This window comes from Arachis hypogaea, chromosome 9 (assembly GCF_003086295.3).
Source record: "Arachis hypogaea cultivar Tifrunner chromosome 9, arahy.Tifrunner.gnm2.J5K5, whole genome shotgun sequence".
Taxonomy (NCBI): Eukaryota; Viridiplantae; Streptophyta; class Magnoliopsida; order Fabales; family Fabaceae; genus Arachis; species Arachis hypogaea.
Window position 1 is genome coordinate 81,379,310 of NC_092044.1, and position 16,239 is coordinate 81,395,548.

General features: G+C 34.4%; 1 protein-coding gene across 4 annotated transcripts; it reads left to right on the plus strand.

The window, feature by feature from the left end:
• The first annotated feature begins 11,572 nt into the window (after positions 1 to 11,572).
• LOC112711099 (ribosomal lysine N-methyltransferase 3) lies at positions 11,573 to 15,497 on the plus strand. 4 transcript variants are annotated; one of them, XM_072203061.1, is made up of 5 exons: positions 11,573 to 11,921; positions 12,066 to 12,438; positions 12,903 to 13,103; positions 13,520 to 13,796; positions 14,769 to 15,497. In XM_072203061.1, exons 2-5 carry the CDS (start codon positions 12,263 to 12,265, stop codon positions 15,441 to 15,443), a joined length of 1,329 nt encoding a protein of 442 aa, XP_072059162.1. In that variant the 5' UTR covers positions 11,573 to 11,921; positions 12,066 to 12,262; the 3' UTR covers positions 15,444 to 15,497. The 4 variants fall into 4 exon arrangements, with proteins under 4 accessions (XP_072059162.1, XP_025619441.1, XP_025619439.1 ...); XM_025763656.2 differs by having other exon boundaries at positions 11,573 to 11,735; XM_025763654.3 differs by having other exon boundaries at positions 11,573 to 11,735; positions 12,907 to 13,103.
• The last annotated feature ends 742 nt before the right edge of the window (positions 15,498 to 16,239 follow it).

The window sequence follows — 16,239 nt, forward strand, 5'->3', positions numbered from 1 at the left end:
AGTCAAAGGCAAAGTCAAGATTGAGTTTTCAAACAAATAGCAAACCCATAAAACTGTGCAAGAACACGCAAGTAAGTTTGTAAGGCAAAATGACAAATCGATAAGAGTCAATAATCCAACATCTATCCAAAACATGGCTTTTACACGACCAGCTAAAATGCCAAAACTTGAGCACAAAGTTCAACTATCAAGCAAGATGGCGGAAACTAGAGTATGCAAAGGGCCTTTTAACTTTTAACATAGACAATGCACGGTTAACGAGCTTTGCAAAAAAATAAAAAATGGCTTTCAAGTCTACTTCTATCCCAAAGGTATTTCATATAGTTACAAATAATTTTTTAGCATAGTATTCAATTATGTATATTGTGGATAATCTCTTTGTTGTGTGCAGAATCTTAATTGTTCATTCAAACCACCACAAGACATGAGGTTGAGTGAGGACTTGGTCAATATGGCTATGTATATCTTTGCTGCCGATAATGATATAGCGTAAGGATTTTTTCGGCCATCTTTTATTTTTAATTTTAGTTATATCTTTGTATAACATGGTGGCTTTGTGTTAGAGAGGATTTGGTTCATATTCACGATACAGCTGCAACTAGGGAAGATCTGTTTTGTCTCGTACCTGGAAAGAAAGTGTCTAAATTGGTAATAAAGCTGATGGTATTGAAGATAACATCAAATATTAGCATGACAAAATTAAAGAATGTTTGGTCCCTTCTACCATCATTTGCGGTAAGTCAAAATCTTGATTATCTCATTTTAACTAAGTAAAATAAATAACCATTGTACTCAAACATACTTAGAATGACGTGTCGTTATATATTGAGGATCATGACCTACTGAAAAATATGCACATTATATGCCACCAACCCGTGACCTTTAATTTGTAAGTTCTCATTAATTATTTGCGTATTTTTATTATAATAAAAAGTACTTAAACTTGTACTTAAACATATCATCCTCTTTATTATAGAGATATATGTTTCAATCACAGAGAACGATCACTGGTATCTAATGGTAATGAGCATTCTTGACAAAATACTTTATCATTTAGACTCTCACTGTAAGTTTGAAGACGATGAACAACGCAAGCATCATATTATTAATATAGTAAGTTCACCTACTATAAATATAAAGCAAATAATATTATTACTTCGAATAATAAAGCACAAAATTTTTATTACATGGAGTGGCTCTTTCTGAAATAATATTTTCAGAGAAGTATGGAAAATGTGGTATACAAGAAATAGTGAGTTTCGAAGGTTGGGAAGTCTGTAGGGCAATAGGTATTCCTAAGTGTACAAATAGATAACTGTTAAATGATTGGTTATTTAATTTAATATATATACTTTGCTTTTGACGCCCTTATGCTGTATTACATGATACGTTTTCACACAGCAGTGATTCAGCTGTATGGGTTATGTAATGGATGGATGTGCAATAGGAATTCACTCCTGTGGTTCCCTCAAAGGTAACTCTTAACATAGACAATTGTGCTTTATAATTACACTAATACATGTGTTAATGCTTGGTGTTACAAATTACAGCTGCATGTGGAAAGGAGTAGGATGTATTTAGCATTGAATTTCATCACCAGAGATTGAAATAGAGTAGATGTTAACGAGAGATTTCAATTATAGTGGCTCACAATACACCGGTAGCATCTTTACTGAGATTGGAAACAATTAATCATATCTTCTTTTAGACTTAATATGGTTGACAAATTTTTTTATTATACATTTTTTATTTCTCATATTGTGAATTATTTTTTCGTTATTCTAAAAAGTAATTTTGATTAAATCTCAAAATTATCAATGTTATTTTTGTCTTTTTTTAATGATGAGCTCTTTTTTATTAAAATAAAAAATTTTTCTTTTTATAATTGGTTTATAACTCAAATTTATTAGGAAAGTCAATTTTACATTTATAATGATGGAGAACATCATTATCTCACTTCTTTATTCCTTGGTTGTTAGACTGAGTTATTGTCGACAGATCAAATTGTAAAATCGAAATCCTACTTAAAATTAGAGAAACAAATAAAAATATAAAGTATAAAATAACAGCAAAGAAATAAATTTGATAAATTGTAGGATTTAATCGAAATTATTAGAAATAATTGACTTATTCAAAATTGTAAAAAATTTAACTGCTTTGGCTCCTACACAATTGCACAAGCAGGAAAGCTAGCACAATTGACTTGTTCCAATTTCTAAATCAAAATTAGGGATCCCAACTAGAAGAAAAACCTAACCAAGATTTTATCCAATTTACCTCTGCAAACTATTTTTTTTCTCTCTCAATATTCATCAACAAAATACACTAATGAAAAAACAAATCACAAGCTCAACAAAATACATTATCATTGTTTGTCTCTCTTGCTGATTTATAGTCACTTTCTTGACTAGGCTTCCTAAAGTTAAATAAATTGAGAAGAACACTATGTTAATGACACACTAAACAAGTGGTTAGTTAATCAACTTCAGTTGAAAAGGTAAACCGGCCTCCTATAAGAAGAGTATTAAAATAATTAGAAGAGGCTAAGCATCAAACTACTAAAGAGCATCTTAGTGTGATTGTTGTTTAGAGACATAATCCTAATTTGTACGTCTTCCCTTGTAACATATAATTACAAGTACAACTCTCCACTGAATAATCATTGGTTGAAAAAGAGCAAAATAAGGAAAACTGCATCAGAATATATTAAATAATCAGAAATTGGCAAGTCATTTGAGTTTCTACATTTAGAACTAGTTATATTGCAGTGGCACACTGACCTTAACCGTGAAGAAGGTTTTAATGGGTCAATGTAGAGATGAATGGCAGACAAGGAAACATTGCAATACTGCATCACGGATTAACTTCCATTCAACATCAGAGGTACACCCGCCGCATATGCGCTCCATTCCTTAACAGATTCCCACGAGTCCTCAAGCATTCTTATCATATACCGACAATATAAGAAATATAACAAGTTTAGTACCAGCTAATAAGAAGCAATTGAATCATTGTCGTAACTCATTGACATATATACTTACTACTTGATCATCTTCAATGTTCACCTGATCATCCAAGTCATCCTCAAACATGTCAATTCCACTGCCTTGTAACCAATCATTGCTCAATCAAATATGACAAGTTGTTCGATTGTGGCCCTCCATGCCACAATATCCACATCGATGTTTTCTTTTATTGGATTGTGCAGCACTCCCTTTTGTCCTACATATTCTTAGATCCCTTGGCAAGCCATGTCCCATATCATTGGTTCCAAGGCCAGCTCCAAAAGCATTCACTTGCACATCATCTCTTGCACTATCTACATCATTGGCCAACTTTTTTTGTGTAGCATCTTTCTCCTTAAATTGTTTCAACAAATTCATAGCTATTTCTCGTGTAAAGATAAATCTCTCATTATCTTAGCAAGCAATGTTAGCTAGTTGTCTAAACCAATCCATCAAACAATTGTATTGACTTAGCATCAAAGAATCCCACCTAAATCCAGTCGCATTTGGAAACCTACTTTGTGAGTCTTGGTCCACCTAGGCAAGACTAATGACCTTGGCAACTCATCTATATCTTCGTGTACCAAGATGCAAACTATATGTTCACAAGGTATCCCAAATGATTCCATTCTCATGCATAAACAATTGAACTCCATCTCAATGTCAAAAAAGAATACACACGACATCTCATTTGTCATGCGGTCCAAACCGACAGAGTAAATCACATAAGAGCCAGTTTGCCTCATATTTATTACCTTCATTAATGTAGCTCGTACAAGGATTAGTTGGAACATATAAAATATTGATAAGGTGTAAACATTTACAGCACTCCTCTCTAACTGTTCAAAATACGTCTACATACTGGGTTTTTCATTTACAGATGCGAGGTCAGCCTAGACCTCTTTCCACCGAATATAGTCAATACATCGATTAAAGTGTTGAATGAACTCAACCAAATTGTATCATGAATTGACATACTTTGCAATGATCGAGTTTAATCCCTTGCATCGAGAAGTAGTCCGAAAACCAGTAATAAACTTCCCTCTTATATGTGCAGTTGCCCATGAATGTCTCTTCTTATACATATCTAAGATCCAATTCTTATTTTCGACTCCAAATCCCTCAACCATTTCAAACCACTTTTGATGAAATACATCAATTTTATAGTTGCCTAGCATACACCTTTTAAACATGGAGGTGAACTGGGGCTTGCCAATATTACTTGTTGCATTGCGAATCAGATGCTAATCACATAACCTATGATGTGCACTAGGAAACTCTTTCTCAATGGAGAACTTCATTGATGGATCACCATCCATGATAACCAAAACGGGTGCTTTCTCATTCATTTCCACCTTCAATTGTTGTAACAACCCCCTATATGTGTCTTTTTCCTCATCGCAAATTAAAGCAGCGGCAAAAACAATTGTTTGGTTGTGATGATTGACACCAGAAAATATCACCAATGGACACATATATTTATTCCTCTTATAGGTAGCATCAAAAGGCAACACATTGCCAAATAATGAGTAATCAGCCATGCTGAGACCATCACACCAAAATAAGTTACGCAAAGTACCATCAGCATCCATGTGATGATTAAAATATAGAGAAAGATCATTTGTTGCTTGATCTTCCAGATACTTCAAAACTGCATATGCATCACCCCGTAACTGGCGCCTTTGCTTTGCTATTTTATTATACATGTCCCTTTGCGTGAAAGAGAGATACTCATAGCCACCTATATGATTTGCTAATGCTCGATATATCTGTCCAACACTAATTCCAACCTTTTTTCATGTTAATCATGTGGCCAATATCTGCCTCGGACATGAATCTATGCCCATGAAGCAATCCAGTCAACCGAGGACATATAAGCAGATGATTATGTTCATAAGAAAAATACGAAATAAACCAACGACCACCAGATGCATCTAAACAAATTTCCATCATTGCACTACAGCCACACTTTGTCTCCGGTGTGGGTTTCTTCTTACAGTTTCCAATGCCATAATTATTTTGTGTCTAAATCCTTCACAATGACATACAAATTTTTTCAACTTAAGTACGCCCGCACAACTCTTTCTAGTCCTATTCTTCCGAGCACTAAAGCCTCTTGTCCTTGCATATCTATTGTAGAACTCAAATGCAATGTCGACATCAGAAAAGTGAAAGTGACATACGTCTTCATCCCTGATGTTCCAAAATTCAATAATCCCAATGTCTTCGAACGAATCAATGTTATACCCTTCATCGAAGTCGTGATCGTCAAACATTGGTTCCACATTTGTGTCGTCCTCATCCATATACTCTCCGTCAATTTCCTCCTATTTTTCTTCGTCCTGCCCGTACTGGTCATATGATATATGCTCACTATTAATCTCTTCATGAGAAAATTCCTGATCCATTACTTCCTGAACACCAATACACAATTCAAAATAAGTTTGTATATAAACTGCCAAAAATGATAAGAACAACTATTTTTAAAATAGAAACCAAATTTCTTATATGTCCTGCACACATTTATGCTTAAACCACTCATGCAAATTAAAAGAAAAAATAACTACTCCAAAACTTTTTCTTTCTTTCATAAATAGCTCAAGTTTTTTAATAATTTTCCAAGAGAAGAAGAATTTTTATATCATATTCTAGTTAGCTCTTAGAATCTAATCCATGCAGAAAAGTTTGAGTGGGGTATAAATAACTTGCACATAATGTAATGAGGATTGTGTTAAGTACTAATTCAACTACATCTATGTGTGGGAAACAAGGTTGAACGTATTAAAAAAGACACTTATATTTTCTTGAATAAATTATAGTATAAGAGAGATTGGAAGAAGACAAAGTCAGCACTAATAAATTCCCAAAAGCTATTTCTATAATACTTCTAAAGGTTGAATAAAAGTAAGCTTGTTGGTGATTTGGATTGCTTCATTCTAAACAAAAAAACCACAAATACAGGTGCTACGTAACACCCTACTAATGATCGAATATTTTGTGTGGTAAAGAATTTCCCAATAAGTTCTCGTTGAAAGTATAGCTTCTAAACTAACAAGAATTCTTTCATACAAACATTTGGTTGTCACAAGTAACAAACCCCTAAAAATAAACCAAAGTATTCAAACCTCGGGTCGTCTCTCAAAGAAACTGTAGGGTAGTGTTCTTGTTATTGGTTATAGACATGTATATCTTTGGGGTTTTGAATTAAGAAACAAGAAAAGTAAATTGTGATAAAAATCAAATGATAGAACGGTCTTGGCAAGGTTTGGTGGTCAAGGATCTCTATCCTTATCACTAACCACAACATGATAATTGCAAGGATCAATCCCATTAAATCATCCTCTAACAAGTAAAGGAAAGTCAAATGAGCTATATCAATCCAAGTCCATAAGTCCTAGCTATTCACTAATTGAATTAATGAAGGCTAGAGTAAACAGCTACCAACTATCAATCACTTGGACATTAGTAACTCAAAAATTCCTAAGTTACCTTCCCAAGCAAAGTACACAAAATTCTACTCTAACATCCTTCCAAGCATTTTGTCAAACACTTGGAAGGCATAAAAGGAAGGCATAGTAAATTGACAACAAGAATAAAATCTAACAACAATTAATTGCAAAGAATCAACAACAACAATCAAAGAAAGCACAATTAACATGAATTACCTCAACTTGCATTAAAGGAGAATAGAAGAAGAAGCAAGAGTGTATCAACAACAAAGTAAGGAATTACAAGAATTAAATGCTAAACTAGAGAGAGGAAAGGTCGAAGAACAAGAATTTGTAAGGAAAAAGTAGATCAAAGCATGAATTAAACCTAGATCTAAGAGAGGAATTAAACCTAATCCTAATCCTAATTCTAGAGAGAAGAGAGAGCTTCCCTCTCTAGAAACTAACTCTAACTACTTCTAAAACTAAACTATGACTAAAGATAATGGTAACTAGATAGATGATCCCCCTTCAATTCTTGGGTTAAATAGCATCAGCAGAGGTGAGTTGGATTTAGGCCTGGGAAGCCCAGAAATTGCCCCCAGCGGATTGCCTTTAAGTGAGTCATGTGCGAGCACCGATGCGTACGCGTCATGTACGCGTACGCGTCGCTTGACAATTTCCTATCGATGCGTACGCGTCATGTACGCATACGCGTCGCCTTGCAACGTCACTTTCCACGCGTGCACGTCTATTGCGCGTGCACGTCGATCTCAACATCCCAAATCCTTGTTTTTCCATGAGGTCTCTACTTGCATGCTTTTCCTCTTCATTCCTTTGATCCATTCCTAACCTTTCCAACATAAATTCACTAACAAACACATCAAGGCATCTAGTGGAATCAAAGGTGAATTAAAATCAAACAATTAAGGCCCAAAAAGCATGTTTTCACACTTAAGCACAATATAGGAGGCAATCATGAAATCATGCTATTTCATTGAGTAAATGTGGATAAAAGGTGATGAAATCTCCTAAATGAAGCACAAGATGTACCACGAAATAGTGGTGCATCACCTACCACACAGAATCTTATGCTTAAGTCATAAGATAGAGGTGGTGAGGTATTACGACCTCTGAAAATAATATATATATATAGTTGAAATAGTTTTATATCTAGGAGCCTTTGAAGAAATGGGTAAAGAAATAGGACACACGTGACGGGTCAATACTCTCGGATTGAGGGGCTCGCGTACGCGAATCAGTGACGCATACGCGAGAGTGTCCAGATTTGCCTCCTGTGTACGTGAGCATGGTGCATGCGTACGCAAATCTTTGTTTTTCCAAAACATAAATTTTACTTTCTAAAAGTGTTTCTCTAGCTTTCAAAACCCTTGTAACTATTGTTTAAAGTCTAGTAGGTAGATTTAGGTAATGAAGTATGATTATAGCTGTGAGGAAGATAACTTGCTATGAAGAAAGAGGCAAAGTAAATGATGATGAAAGAGGAAGTGCTGTAATGTTATATATGCTATGATCGGTGGCTAAATTCATGATGTATAATGATATGGTGATGAATGAATAAATGTATGTTTGTGACACCTAGGCAGTATCAAGGATTGTGGTCTGTCCCACTTGCTCCGGGTCAATGCTTGAGATATGATAATAATGATGATTATTTTAGACTGAATGAATGTATATTTGAGATATCTGGGCAGTAGCAAAGATTGTTGCTCGTCCCGCTTGCTCCAGGTCAGTGATTGTGACGCCTGGGTAGTAACAGCAGTAGTGGTTATTCCACTTGCTCCAGGTTGAGCTTTTAAATACCTGCCTAGGTAGTAGCAGCAGTAGTGGTCTATTCCACTTGCTTTGGCTTAAGTGGGTAGTAGCAGGGGGTTGTAGCTCAAACCCACTTGCTCCGCAATAGGTGTTTCTGTTCATGGTTAGCTACCAGGACATGTTGGGTTAGCTATATAACCAACAGATGATATCATCAGCCATAGGACAGGCATGCATCATATGCATCTATGTGTTTGTTTGGTGTGCTTTTCTGAGAATGCGTGACTGATCATATGAACTCCTTGCTACTTGTTTACCTATTGTATCTGCATTCTAATTATGATTTCCTTGTATGTAATACCTGCGTTTGAAAATAAATAATTCCAGTGGCGGTTGGGAGGTTCGGAGGAGTTGGAAAGGGGAGTGTTAAACTAGAAGGAAGATCCTTAGTTAGTTGCCTAATTTATATTTGGTTTAGTTATGCTTTATAAGATTAAATCAAATGTTGGAAGTTCTAGGATCGCCTTTGGCTTTCTTGGGACCTTATATGTTAGTTATGTGGGTACTGTTACCATGCTAAGGACCTCTGGTTCTCACCCCCATACATATTTGGTGGTTTTCAGATGCAGGGCGTGAGGTACCTCACTGAGGTATTCTGGGAGCTTCGAAAAGCGAATATCTTTTATGTTTTAGGACTTTATTTTGGTTTTCGTGTATATGTAGATATTTTTATATCTCCACTGTATATGTATATCATGCTTCATCCCTCTTAGAGGTTGATTTGGAGAAACAAGTTCTATAAACTGTACTCTAGGACTTTTTAGGATTTCTTAAGTATATATGTATGTATATATGCTTTGGCCGGTTTTAACTTCGTAACCTGGCTCGGAAGCTTTGTTATCTGTATTGTTGAAATTCCTTTCCTATGTATATATATGTCGCTTTGCTCTTACCTTGTCTGGTCCACATTTATCGCTTTCGAGAGTGATACGCTTTTTTGTTTACCATTTTTGTTTAATCTTTCCTTCAAAGGCTCCTTGATATAAATTTCCTTTCAACTATTATTTTATATATATTTTTACTTTTAAATGTCGTAATACCTCACCACCTCAATTTTATGATTTAAGCATAAGACTCTGTGTGGTAGGGTATTACATCACACACATGGATAGCAAAATTAGACATTTTATTAGATGTGCTAATGTTATACTTATTCAATATAGTCTTTATAGTTTTTGTAGCTGAATATCCCAATCTCTTATGCTATAAATAAAAAGAATATAAAGAAATTGCTAAAACATGAGAAGTTGTTGTTGAACAAGATTTTGGCACAACAACAATGACAAATTGATAAAGACATTATTTCTAAAACTTAGTAGAAGCAATTTCTGAGTGAACTGCATTCCACAGCATAACGGTAAGCATAAAATTCAAAATAGAGTAATAGATACAATTATTTTCAGCAAATTTAGAAACACTAATGAGAATTTTAGTAATTTGAGGAGAGTGTATCAATATTTGCATGAAAAATCACCTTTTAGAGTCTAAAGCATTAAGAAAAGAGCTACCTATACGAGGGATGAAAATACCTAAACCATTACCAAGTTGAACTTGTTTTGGACTAAGATACTTATATATGATCCTAATATATTAGATTGATTAGCAGTGACATTATGTGTTCTCCCAATATTTAAGTACCAAGAAGGGTCTGAAACTATGTTTGGAACTATGAGATATGTAGATGGATTGTGAAATGCTTGTGTTAGGGGTGGTGGGACTATAAATGTTGAATTTGATTGAGAAGCTGTGCTAAACAAGTTGGATGAGGAGATTGAAGAACTAGAATTGTTGTTCTGGAATTGAGAGGGAGATAAAATTTCTTGATTAAACTGAAAGAAATAATTCTATGCAATGTGTCCAAATCTTTCAAATACTTGATACTGAGGTCTAATGTTATCAAAGAAAGATCTGCCACCTCTATCAAAAACGTCCACCTCTACCTTTTCTTCCTCCATTAAATCTCATATTATTGATAATTTGAGGAAAAAAACCTTGAGCTATGTTTGCCTAGATCTTGGAGTTTGTAGATTTTCTGAAATTTCAGCCATATCATCATGTGTGAGCACCATAGTCTCTACTTCAGTCAAGCTGAACATTTCAGATTTAGAATTAACCATCATTAATAGAACATGATAATCCTCATTCAGTCCTTCTAAAATTGTTTCAATATGCTGAGCTGATTGAAGAGGTTCACCCAAAATAGCAAGTGAGTCACTGAGTCTGCAATATTCTTGATTTTAGTGATATAGTCAGAAGCACTCAAACCTTGTTTCTTGATGGACTTTAATTGTGTCTTCAATTGTTTAATCTTGTATTTAGTAGATTTTGTAAAATAATCTTCAATGCTTTACCAGATCTTATATGCAAAAGATACATTCTACCATCTTATTCTTGAATGTCACATTCATAGATGCTAACATCCAAGAAATCAAATTATAATCATCCTGTCGTTATTGCTTATAATTGAAAGTTTCAATACATGCAAATTTATTTCTAGTGAATCAAATTAAACAGAAACTCAATTTCGACGAAAGTGATCTTATAGATTTTGGCCCTAAATTGTAAATAATATTTGTTGTTGTCAGGTTTTATGGTTGGTTTCTGTGAGCTTATCTATAATGGGATTGAAAGATCATTATTGAAAGAAATTAGGAGGTCGAGATGCAATTGTTTGAGGAGTGATGATTATTATATTTAATTTAATTGAGTTATCCGAATCTTTTTCAAAATCTGCCATAAATCTCTAATTCTTAGCTCTTGATATCATGAATCGAATCTTGAATGATTATTTGAGTCAGTACGAAAACTAGTTATAAGACTAATTAAGGATAAAGAACTAAAGCATTTGAGAGAGAAAAAAAAATTGAGAAAGAAAATGAATTAAAACTATGTAAATCAAATTGTGACAAAATAATACATAGTTCCACCAACAATAAACAGTGCACATATACATAAGAGTAAAACAAAACATATTTAACAAACTCAACTATTTAACCACACTCTCTACTATTTATGTCATTTACAAATGAATTTTACTAGATAGACAATAGTTTTTGTGAACAATGAGCTTTAAAATTGGCTCAATAAAATAAAAAGATACTACACCCTCAAATTACCCACTTAAATCTTAATATTAGAATAACTATCTGCACACCTAGTAAATTAAACATTGAATATATCCATTGTTATTTGTTCACATTATTTAGTATTAACATTGTTAAACTTTTTCTTTACAATATTATCCGTCACAAATCTCAGCTTAACTTTCTTAATATAATTAGAGAATTAATTTAAAAAAGGACCGAAAGTATCAGACTTCCAAAGTTCCAAACCTACTTTAACTAAAATAATAGTACCCATATTTCCCAAACCTACATCTGTATTGGCATGCAAGCTGCAGCTCCCAACCTAAAACCCTTAACAATTAACACAAACAAGCCTCTCTTTTTTCGTCCATGGCCACCAGGTATTGCTATCTAATTCCTCTCACCTTTTCCTTCATAACTCAAGAAAGGGTGTTCCAAAAATCAAAGCTTTTACACCCTCACCCATCAAAGTATCAAAGTTCCTAACTTTCTCTTACTTCTTAGCAATACGGATAGTTTTCTTCTTGTATATTTATATTCAAATGCTGCAATTTCAAATACTTCCGGTAAAGAAAACTGCATTTCCCCCCTCCATTCCTCTTCTTAGTTAGTTATTTAATTACTTCTGTTATGTATATTGCAACTCTTTCTGTGTGAACTGTTAAACTAAATTATTGATTTAGAATCATTCAATACATTTGTGTGCATAGGCGTTTGAGGGCATTCAAGCGATGGATGAGTTCCAATGGATTCGAATGGAGCAATGCGTTGGAGTTTGTTGACACCCCGGAAGAGGGAATATCTGTTAGAGCACTGTGCCAACTGAAGGAAGGTGATATTGTGGCTAAGATGCCGAAGGAGGCATGCCTCACTGTAAGGACTAGCGGTGCGCGCCAGATAATCGAAGATGCCGGTTTGGGCGGCTATTTGGGACTTGCAGTTGCCATCATGTATGAGAGGAGTTTGGGTGAAGAATCTCCTTGGGCAGGGTACCTTCAGGTCTTGCCCAAACAAGAGTGTGTGCCATTGGTTTGGACCCTCAATGAAGTCGATGAGCTTCTGCATGGAACCGAGCTTCATCAGGTATAAGACTTATAGTCATCATGGCTTGAATTAAAATGGACCATGTGTAACTTGTAATTCTTTGCTAAAATATATAATTTTTTGAAAATGGTAAAACGATACTGTGCTTTCCTTGTTTGATTTTTGCTTTTTGTTTGCTATGGCAAGGAGCCAATGAAAGAGAGTTTAAATGGTCGACTGGAGAATGATATGCATGTTTTATTGTGTATGATGCTGAGTTTTTGCTGAACTTATAAAGGAAATAAGTTCAAAGAATATCTGAGAAATTAGTGGCATTTTTCTGGTGTTTAGAAATATCTCCCTGCTCTTTTTGTATCCAAATACATTGATGAAGGGATACACCAAAAGGTGATACTAACCGATAAATGAGAATAGCGGCCCCGCGGGGGGGGGGGGGGGTTTGTCGCGGTAAAACTATGATGCTTTTCTGTTCATGGAAATGTTCTGATCTCTTACAATTGTAGGCAGACGGTACAAGAAGACAAAGCTCTTATCTGTGAGGACTGGAAAGAAAATATTTTTCCCCTATTGGATTCAGCGCCTTCAAGGCTTAACCCAACATTTTTTGGTATAGAACAATACTTTGCAGCAAAAAGTCTTATTTCTTCACGGGGTTTCGAGATAGATGATTTCCATGGTTTTGGTATGGTTCCCCTGGCAGACCTGTAAGTAAACTCTTATACCCTTGTTTCTTTAACATGCTTATTTCTGTCATTTTCATTCAATGATCTCAAAGATGCATCACAAGTCTTAGAGTCTAGTTTGTATGTCAATTCAAGATGGTTTTGTTCCACTCCTGATTGAAGAAAGGTCGTTTTATGAGCTGTGCAGTCTATGCCAAAGTAGCATATTTATGCCAAATGAGGTGTAGCATTTAAACCTTTTCAAGTATACTGCATACTGAGAATCCTTCTTTTACATAAAGTAATGCATGCTTATTTGAATATATTAGAGAACATGGGCCTATTCTGTTTCTAATACTATATATTTTAGCATCACAGACCAAGCAGACATTTATTTGCATGATCCTGACCTGGAGGCTTTCATATTCTAATGGTGTTTGTACCGTCATGTGCTCCAGATTCAATCATAAAACAGGGGCCGAGGATGTGCATTTCACCGCCTCATCTAATTCTGTAGCTGATGATGACGTCGATGATGATAATAGTAACAATGATGAGGGCATTGCTGATGAAGAAGCATTGGCTGAGAAATCTTCCACAGATACAACTGATCTGGATGCTGCTCATGTTGAGAATGGCAATGCTAGTGACACAGACTGTTTGTCGGATACAGGAGATGACGATCCTTCAATGCTGGAAATGATTGTGGTAAAAGATGTCAGCAGTGGAGCAGAGGTAAGAATTCTCCTCTTGGTTATGCAGCTTTTCTTAACTTCCTTGTGTGAGTTACTGATCACTTCTACAAGTCTTCACAGAAATCAGTATGTATAATCCCTCCAGTACACAATATCTGTCAATTTAGTGATTTGCATGCTGATTAAGGAACTCAACTACTTTATAGTGTAAATGCTTCATTATTTAACGTGTTTAACATTGTAAGGTAAAGGTGAAAAGTACTTGTTAAATGTTATATTGAGACATGAAATGAGTGAACAAATATATAGAACCAGAACCTATGAAGCACGGACACTTCGCTAAATTGTCGTGTCCGCGTGTCGGACACATTTCGGACACGACACTCACCAACACTCGTCCGACAAGCGTGTCTGCTGTGTCCAAAACATGTCTTAATATAAAATAAAAAATTCTTCACCGGACACGCTTGGACACACCTAAATACCATCACGTGTCAGTGTGTCCAATCTTATTCTTAACATATATTCTTGAAATAAATTTAGATATAGTATATATTATTTTTTATTAAAACAAAAAATATTTTAAATACTTGATATAATTAAAATAAGATATTAAAAATAATTAAAAAATTAATTTATATTTTAATATCAATAAAATATCAAAATATCATTACGCTTTATCTAAAAAATAATTTATATTTTATATGTATGCGTGTTTCCGTGTCTTATAAAATTTTAAAATTCGCGTGTTGGCGTATCCCATGTCGTGTCGTATCCCGTGTCCGTGTCAGTGTTCGTGCATCATAGACCAGAACATTTTTCTAAATTATTCGATAGCATTAATCGGTGGAAATATTTTTGTTTGCTTATATCCTTTGATGGTTTTGCATTCAATGACCTCCAATGTCACTATGCTACACTTGATTCAAGATATTATAGTTTTTTTATTATTGACCTCGTATTTTCACTTGAGGGTATTTTTATTTAATACTTGTAGTGTCCTCTTTATCAGGTGTTTAATACTTATGGGTTGATGGGTAATGCTGCGTTGCTTCATAGATATGGATTTACTGAGCAAGATAATCCCTATGACATTGTTAACATTGATTTGGAAATGGTGATTCAATGGTGCTCTTCTTTGTTTTCTGATCGGCACAGTAGGTCAAGGGTCTCCCTATGGAGAAGGTTAGGCTATTCTGCATGCGGCGACCAAAACTCGGAATATTTCGAGATATCATTTGAAGGAGAACCGCAGACTGAACTCATGGTTTTGTTGTATGTCATGCTGTTGCCGGATAATGCATACCATATGTTGGACCTTTCGCTATCGGTTGCCAGATCTGGGCATGAATCAAGCGATGCTAATCTGTTGGATGATAACATATTCGCAATCAAATCATGTAATGTGAGCAAGAGATCTCTGCTAACAAAAAAAGCACGTGATGGTTTGTTAGCACTTGCAGACACGAGGGAGGGTCTCTATGGTTTGGAACCAATAGAAGACGATATTGCGCGACTGGGAAAGTGTAGTTCAGTTAAAGAGAGGAAGTTGTATCATTCTTTGATGCTGCGCATGTGCGAAAGGAGGATCCTTCAGAGACTCAGACATTATGCTTCTGAGCCATTTGAAATCAATAATCATAGTTCTTCAAGGAAGAAGTTGAAGTCAACAAAGAGAAAAAGATAATACTTTTATGTAGTCTTTTTTTTCAATGAAAATGATGCAATATCTATTCTCAAATTTTGCCTTGTTGATTAGTGCATGTTTGGGCGCCATTATTTTGTTAAAAAAAGATCTTTTTTCTTTTTTAATTTTTTAACGTGTTTGGCAAATTTCTAATAGTAAAAGTAAAAGCACTAGTAAAATAAAAAAAAGATCTTTTTTGAGAAGCTGTAATTTACATCTTTTTTTAAAAGATCTTTTTTCCTTAAAAAAAAGATGTTTTTCATGTAATAAATAAACAAAAAAGTACTTTTATATTGTTATATCCAAACATAATTGATAGATAAAAAGACATTTTTACATGAGATATCCAAACATAAAATTACTTTTACTTCTCTATAAGATCTTTTAAAAAAAGATAATTCGAAAAAAGATCTTTTCTTAAAAGCTCGCCCAAACAAGCCTTAACCAATTTACCATTCAAAAAATCAATTAATTTTGTTATATTAGTCTTTGATGCTCTCTAGTAGAGAGAGAGTACAAACCAAGAGCCCAACAAAAACTTAGAAATGAAGATGATATCTGGTTTTTTGTATCTTGTTTATTTTTTCCCCTTTGTACTTGAATGTTGGATATTAGAAGTTTAAAAATTAAAATGCAAAATATGAAGTTTCTAGTTCTAGTTCTAGACTAATAAAAGAACGTTTATGATTCAAACTGAAATTGTGTTTTTATTAGAACGTATATGAAGCTTGCTGTTAACCGTTCTATTGACCCGATGAATATGCTACTCCTTTCAACAGTATTTGTTATTTAGATA